We start from the raw sequence: 6,998 nt of genomic DNA on the forward strand, positions 1-6,998 counted from the left end.
TTTTTTGTGGTACCGGGGATTGAACTCAAGACCATGCATTTGTCTGACAAGGACTTATTCTACTGTGCTATCTCCCAGGCCTATTTCAGTAGTTTCTTCATAGTCTAATTCCAGTTGTAGTAATTCTGATCAGCTACTATCCTATAATCATTTTTTCTTGGCGGAACCGGGGATTGAAGTCAGGCCCTTGTGCTTGCCAGGCAAGCACTTATTCTGCTGAGTTATCTCCCTGGCCCCTGTCCTATAGTCATAATTAGATTTTTTGTTGGTTTAATTTTGTGTTTTGCTTGCAGTTCATAGGAACACTGAAAATTTGGAAATGAAGGATTACAAGATAGTTTCTTGATTTTGTAGATGTTGCTTTTCTTTCAGTTTAGCCTCTGATATGGTCTCAAGAGCAGAAACTAGTCAAAAGGACAAAGATCATGCCCACCGTTTAAAAGGAGTACTCCGAGATTCTATAGTGATGCTTGAACAGGTAGGCAAACTGCAGCACTGCAGTATGTAATTCCTTTGTACTGGTGCGGTGTGATTGGCTGCTCTGGTTATGAGAATATTTATCAGTATTTGAAGAAAGTTTCTGCATTATGCATATGACATACATATGTACTTGTGTTGTTTTTCTACAAAAGAGTTGAATACCTTTGATTTTCAGTTAGTAATATATTTTGAACATGTTTCCATATCACCTATTTCATTCTTTTCATTATCTTTCCTATATACAATTATATGCTTAAAATTAACTTCCTGTAAAATAATAGCTACTGTATATACTTTTCATTATTTGGCTTTTACCTTTTAACTATATATAGCAATACTTCCATATCAGTATATAAAAAACTTCCTCTCTTAATCGCTGCATAGGTTTTAATTGTGTGGCATATTTTACCAGTTCTTCATGGAAATGAACATAGATTATTTCATTGTTTTGCTGTGATATTGACCATGGTATCAGCAAAATATGCAGCTTAGTTCCATGAATCAAAACTTAGGATTTCCTGTGAAAAATAAAGGTTAATATTTCCATTATGAATATAATACATGCTTGCTTTCATTTTTATATTTATTTTTTATTTATTGAGACAGGGGCTCACTATTGTAGGCTTTTTTTGTGGGGGAGAATTGTTTTTTTAATTTTTAAAATTTATTTATGTGGTACAGGGTCTCCCTACACAGCTCAGACTCATAGTGACCCTCCTGGCTCAGCCTCCCCAGGGCTGGGATTACAGGCATGCACCGGGATGCCTGGTTTTGGTGGCCGGTACAATGTGCCTGGGGTTCTGGCACTGGCATAGCATGAGGTACCAGAGATCAAACCCGGGTCCTTGCACTTGCCAGGCAGGCGCATAGATTGCCAACATCTCTCTCCAGCCCTATTATAGTAGTTCAGGCTAGCCTTGAACTCATGACAGTTTTCCTGGCTCAGTCTCTCAAGTGCTGAGACTGTAGGTGTGCTCCACCGTGGCTGGCGTGCTTGCTTTCATTATGGAAAAAACTGTGACTAGTAGAAGAGAACATAGTTCTACATTGTGATACAATCACTGTTAATATTTTATTTCCTTCCATCTTTTCTTTTACATACATTCTTGTTTTTAAAGAAATTCAATTACTGAGTGTTTCTTAGGATATTACGTGGGCACAGAAAGGGTCAGCTAGGCACTCTTCAGCTGTGCATATCTGCTGTTCTTTAGTAACTCTGTCTCCCAATCTAAGCAAAGCATTCTAAAGATCCATGGGTCTCAGTGTGAACCATTCTACCTAGGGAGAAATGGTGGCAGGAATGAGGAAAAGACACAATAAGACAAAAGCTGGGTTAGGTGGTGATTCGTCTGCCTAGTTGGTGAGATGACTCCCCCTCCCCCCCCCACCCCCCGCAACAACAATATGGACATTTATTTATAGCTTTACAAAGTTAGTAACACATGACACAAGGTTGCCTAGTAACTAATAGCTGACGTTAACCAATCAGGGTGCTTATCTCAGGAGTGAGGTAGCTTGTTTGCTTTAGGCACACAGGCCTAGTCCCACCTACACACATTTGACCAATTTTCTAGCTTCTATGGCTCTCAAAAAAGGGTGTTTCACATTCTTACTTTACTCCTCATCTTCTTCATTTTCTCCTCATTCCCAAACTAATGACCATGATTTCTGGAGAAAAGAGCAACTTTTCCTTCTTCTACAAGCATACCTATAATCCTCTTCTTGTCAAGCATTGGAAGCAGCCCTCTGCCTCCGGAAACAAGTCCCAGCATACATTAGGTCCATCCACTGCTTCTCTACCTCTCCATTCATTCTCAGTTTCTCTTATTACATGGCTTGTTGCCATCAGCATGTCACCCTGCCCTACTAACAAACCCACTTTGTCCATATTCTTTACTTATGTCTGTCTCCTTCCTTTCATAGGATATTTCAGAGTTGCCTACTCTGGCTTTCACTACTTTATTCTTCATAACCCATCCATTTTTATTTTTATCAAAATCAGGAGTTCACATAATTTATTCTACAATATTTGTTCACAAAAAAAAGACAATCTCAGCTGTCTTTTCTCTATTTCTTGAGTATTTCAGCTTTAGACATTGTCTTTTGATTTTCTATTATAGAAAACATGGATTTTATTTTCTTTCTTACCCCTCACCCCCATATATGCATTTCAGATTCCTACTGTCTTTCCAATGAAGTTATAGCATAATTTTGATTAGATCAATACTCATAATTGACTTTGATTTGACTCAGCTTTGCTACTTGAAGCTGGGCCATGCAATTAAATTATGATTTATGTTTTCTGTCTTGGCTATCCTTCTAAGTGTCTTATCACAGGGTTTTTTTTTATTATTTTTTAGGGAAGGGTCTACAAGTTGTACAGGGTCACACTACTAGGTCAGACTCATAGTGATCCATCTGTTTACAGCCTCCCAAGAGCTGGGATTATAGGCGTGCACCACCATGCCCAGTCCCAATTGCCATCTCAACACACCCCGGGGGCAGAGCCGGCTTGGCAGGTCTGGGGATTGAACTAACTCCTTGCCCCTGCTCCTGCTTGCAGGCGCTTTAATCTGCCGAGCTATTTGGCCGGCCCTTTATCACAGTTGATTAGTTTACCTGTATTATTTCTAAGCATTTTGTGCCTTTATTCTCCATTTATAAATCTCTTGAAATCTTTATTCAGCCAGTTATTCCACTGATGGAGCCTTCTGACTGGGTCCTGTAGCCCTCCATTCCTGGAACAAAGCTATCACTGTTAGATTCTTAGTCCCTGTCTCTTCTGCTTCCTGTGTCCTGTGCTTTCCTTTCTCCTTTATTTTTGCCAATACTGGGGACAGAAATAGGGCCTTGCACATTGCTAGGCAAGCACCTACCATTGAGCTACATATCCCCCTAATGGAGCACATTCTTGAGGGGCTTCATGTGGAGGTAAACACTCTGAGTTTAGTTATCTGAAAAAAAAAAAATGTATACTCTTCTTTCTCTTGATTAATGGTTTGGTTGCAAATAGAATTCCAGATTGGAAATAATGTTCCTTTAGAACTTAGAAGACATTTCTTCATTGTCTTTGGATTCTGGTGTTAGTACTGAGAATTTAAAGTCAGTTGTCTTCCTGATCCTTTAATGTGGAAATTCACATTGGATGGTTCTAGAAATCTTCTCCAGTCAGTCGATGATTGCCCTCCCCTCTATTTTCTCTCCCCTGACTTCCTACAATTCCTATATTTAGACATAAGCCTTCTGGTGGTTGTGTAATCTTTTCTTTACTGCTTCCATCATTTTGCATTTTTGTCCTACTTCTTGAGATATATCCTCGGCTTTATCATCAAATTCTATTGAGTTTTCCATTGTAGGAGTGCAAAGAGCCATTTTGCATCATTGTATATTCAGTGCTTACTGCATTGCCCAGCATGCAATAGATCATCAATAAATGGTGAATGAAGACATATTTCTGCATCTCAATTTGCTTATAATTTTATTAAACCAGATGTTCATGCATATTGCTAAAGACTATAAAAAAGAACAAAATTAAGTTTCACATTGCTAAGTAGTAAAGGTAATAACCTGAGAGTTTAGATGCAGGCTAATTAGGGAAAACTAAATGGAAATATTGGAGACATGAATACCTTTTAGATAAGCAAAGAGGAACATGAGCATAATAGCAAGGAATCCCCCCTCCCCCCAGTGGAATGTGAGTTTAGGGATCAATGAAGAGACCACTACACTTTAGAAACTACTTGACAAAACAAGCCTTTCACTTTGGATAATCTGATTTAATGGGCCTACTGGCAGATAGAATATACAGTGGTCCCTTGACTTAAGAACTCAGTGCATTCCCAAGGGCTGGTACTAACTTAAGTGGTCAATCAAAGGCTCAGGCTTCTCTATACAGCCTTCAAAGTCTCTTTCCTGTAGACAGGCAGATCCGAGTCCTTAGAGAGTCATCAGCCTAGAATTTCTTGATCAACCCCATATAGGAAAGGATATTGTCATGTTCTTTCCAGAATCCTTTAAGGGTTAAATATATCTGAGACCAGCTGGAAGCACAAGTGTCCAGAATTTGAGTCATAACTGAAGACTTTGGTTGTAAGTTAAAACCAAAATTCTGGTTAGAACACAAGTTGTTTGTATGTCAGGCTAGTTATAACTTGAGGTTCCACTGTACAGAAGTAGGAAGGAATGCAGTACTCTAACCAGGGGAAGAACTGTAACAATTATAGCCACAGCAGATAGCCCAAAGAATCGGGTTTAATATTCAGTGTTTTATTTTATTCAATGTTTATAATATAAACAAAGGATTATGAATGTTATTGTAAACTATTGGCATACAATAATCAGAAAAATTATACAATCTGATTTTTGAAAATTTTGTTTGCAGCTGAAGAGCTCACTTATTATGCTTCAGAAAACCTTTGATCTACTAAATAAGAACAAGACTGCCATGGTTGTTGGAAGCTAGTGATTTTACAGACTAAAATAACATCTGGAAGATAGCCAGAAGATGAAGGATTTTAATTGTCTGAAGAATATCTCATTTTCTTCTTGGAATTTTTAATATGTTACTCTTTTTAATAACATTTATCTGTTAATTATTCTCTGATAGCCTTAAGAATTCTGTTTTTTCACTTCCTATATATATTTTTAAATTTGTCTAGTGAACTGTGAAATATATTCTGGAATTGAAATTATGTTATATAAAAAGAAAGCAAGACATACTGAATTGTGTGGTATACATTCTTTTCTACAGTAGTAGAGTTTGAAGTTTGAGCCTTTGAATTTGTGTGTTAGTGCAGAATCTACATGTCCAATGGACTGCTTTCACAGTTGTTTATGAGACTAAAGAAGTCTCATAATGTAAAAAGAAAGTGCTATCAATAATTTGAAAGGACAGTTTTTAGACATAACCAACATTTCTAGATTTTATCCTGTTGTCATTTCATATGCAAAGTCATTAGTCATGTTTTGAATATTCATGTTTATTATGTGAAAAGCTACTTATTCATATTGTATCTTGATAAAAAGTTAATTTTTTATTAAAATATCAGAGGTGAGATCATCTTCCCTGTATGTACACATGGAGTCAGTTTAGGAAAAGGAAACATGTAGGATACCAATGCTCTAAATGAAGAATCATCATCTGAGTTTTAAAAACCAGAAGGCTATGTTAAAATATGGACATTTTGTTAACAGATCAAATACGTGCTTGAACTAAGCTTGAATTCAGCTTACAGTCTTTCATGGTGGGAGTGACCCATCTGGTTGAAAATAATTTGCATGTTAGTTTTTAGTAGCCACGTATAATGGCTTCATTCTTTTATGTATGAGTGTGATTTTTTTTTTTAGTTGGTAAATTGTAAGTCAGGCACAGTTTAGTTCTCTGAGTGATGTATGTCCTCATTCAAATGCACTGAGTGACATGAGATACAAGTTTGGGCTCTTTCATAAAAAGTTTTTACGCATTTGTTTCAGTAACTGTGGTTCATGAAACCTAGGACTTTATGAACTGACCTGAAATCAGATTTTCTTTTGGGAGTCAGGAAAACTTCAGGAAGTACTTACTATTTTGACCTTTTGAGGTCTTTCTCTGCAACCTATATATCCATATGTGGGGTATATATTGTTACAATTTGAATAACTTCCCGTAATTATTTTCTTTTAAAAGAATCACCAAAGCCACATGGCATTGCTACAGTCTTTTTTGAGATACCTGTGGAGAAAGTATTGAGTTGATCAGAGGAAAAATGGGTTTCTCAGGTAGAATCCGAACTAACCCCGGGTACCAGTCTACCAGTGGTTCTCTGGCTAAGAATTTTAGTGTCTGACTGTAAGCAAGAGTGACTTAATTATAAATTTGAAACTTTGTTAAATTTACAAAGATGATCACTGACAAGCTGAATATTTTTAGGGTTTCTTTAAAACATGTATTTTATAACATACCTCAAAGATTATCAAAGTTCTTATAAATTATGTATTAAGATATTAATAAAATTTAAACTTGTGTAAACGATGCCAATAAAACAGAAAATGAGTTGTAATTTCTTTTTCTGCTTAAGATAAAAAACTTAGGAGATGTACATGGGTCTGCACTCTTTCAATAAAACCTAAAGAAGACTAATTTTAAGATAATTTCATTTCAATGTGCACACTACCGGAGCAAAAGTACTAGTGAGGCCTGCTCGTAGAATTTCTGCTGCTGCTCGCCAGAAATGAACAAGTTGGAGAAAACAGATCTGGGAGCAGGGATGGGCCTTTAAGGGAAGGCGGGCGAATTTGGGGGTGGTACCTGGGTTGACCAGGTCCCCAGCGCCTGTTGCCGGCGTCAGAGAGCGGGCTGATGACCGGCGGTCTCACGGAGTTGGAAACCCTCGTGCTCCGCGTAGCTCCGTCTCTGCACCCCGCGGGCTCCGGGGGCCGCCCCGCCGAAATCCCAGCGAGGCCCGGAACTGGCGCTGGCGGGGCGACGGCGGGACGGGTGGGTCCGGCCGGCTGGCGCGCACGTGCGGGCGGGCGGGATC

At 38.2% G+C, this 6,998-nt stretch overlaps 1 protein-coding gene across 6 annotated transcripts in view; it reads left to right on the plus strand.

Annotated features, from left to right (window-relative positions):
• LOC101574513 (GRAM domain-containing protein 1C) overlaps positions 1–6,529 on the plus strand; it is a 56,381-nt gene extending 49,852 nt beyond the window's left edge. For 2 of the 6 annotated variants that reach the window (XM_023717649.1, XM_023717646.1), the window contains exons 12-13: positions 355–478; positions 4,862–6,529. In XM_023717649.1, the coding sequence (XP_023573417.1) occupies positions 355–478; positions 4,862–4,942 (205 nt within the window). In that variant the 3' untranslated portion in view covers positions 4,943–6,529. The remainder of the gene's footprint in view (positions 1–354; positions 479–4,861) is intronic. The other 4 variants (XM_023717650.1, XM_004633308.2, XM_023717647.1 and 1 more) reach the window with 3 other exon arrangements.
• The last annotated feature ends 469 nt before the right edge of the window (positions 6,530–6,998 follow it).

This window comes from Octodon degus, unplaced genomic scaffold, assembly GCF_000260255.1.
Source record: "Octodon degus isolate 3935 unplaced genomic scaffold, OctDeg1.0 scaffold00053, whole genome shotgun sequence".
NCBI classification, from domain to species: domain Eukaryota; kingdom Metazoa; phylum Chordata; class Mammalia; order Rodentia; family Octodontidae; genus Octodon; species Octodon degus.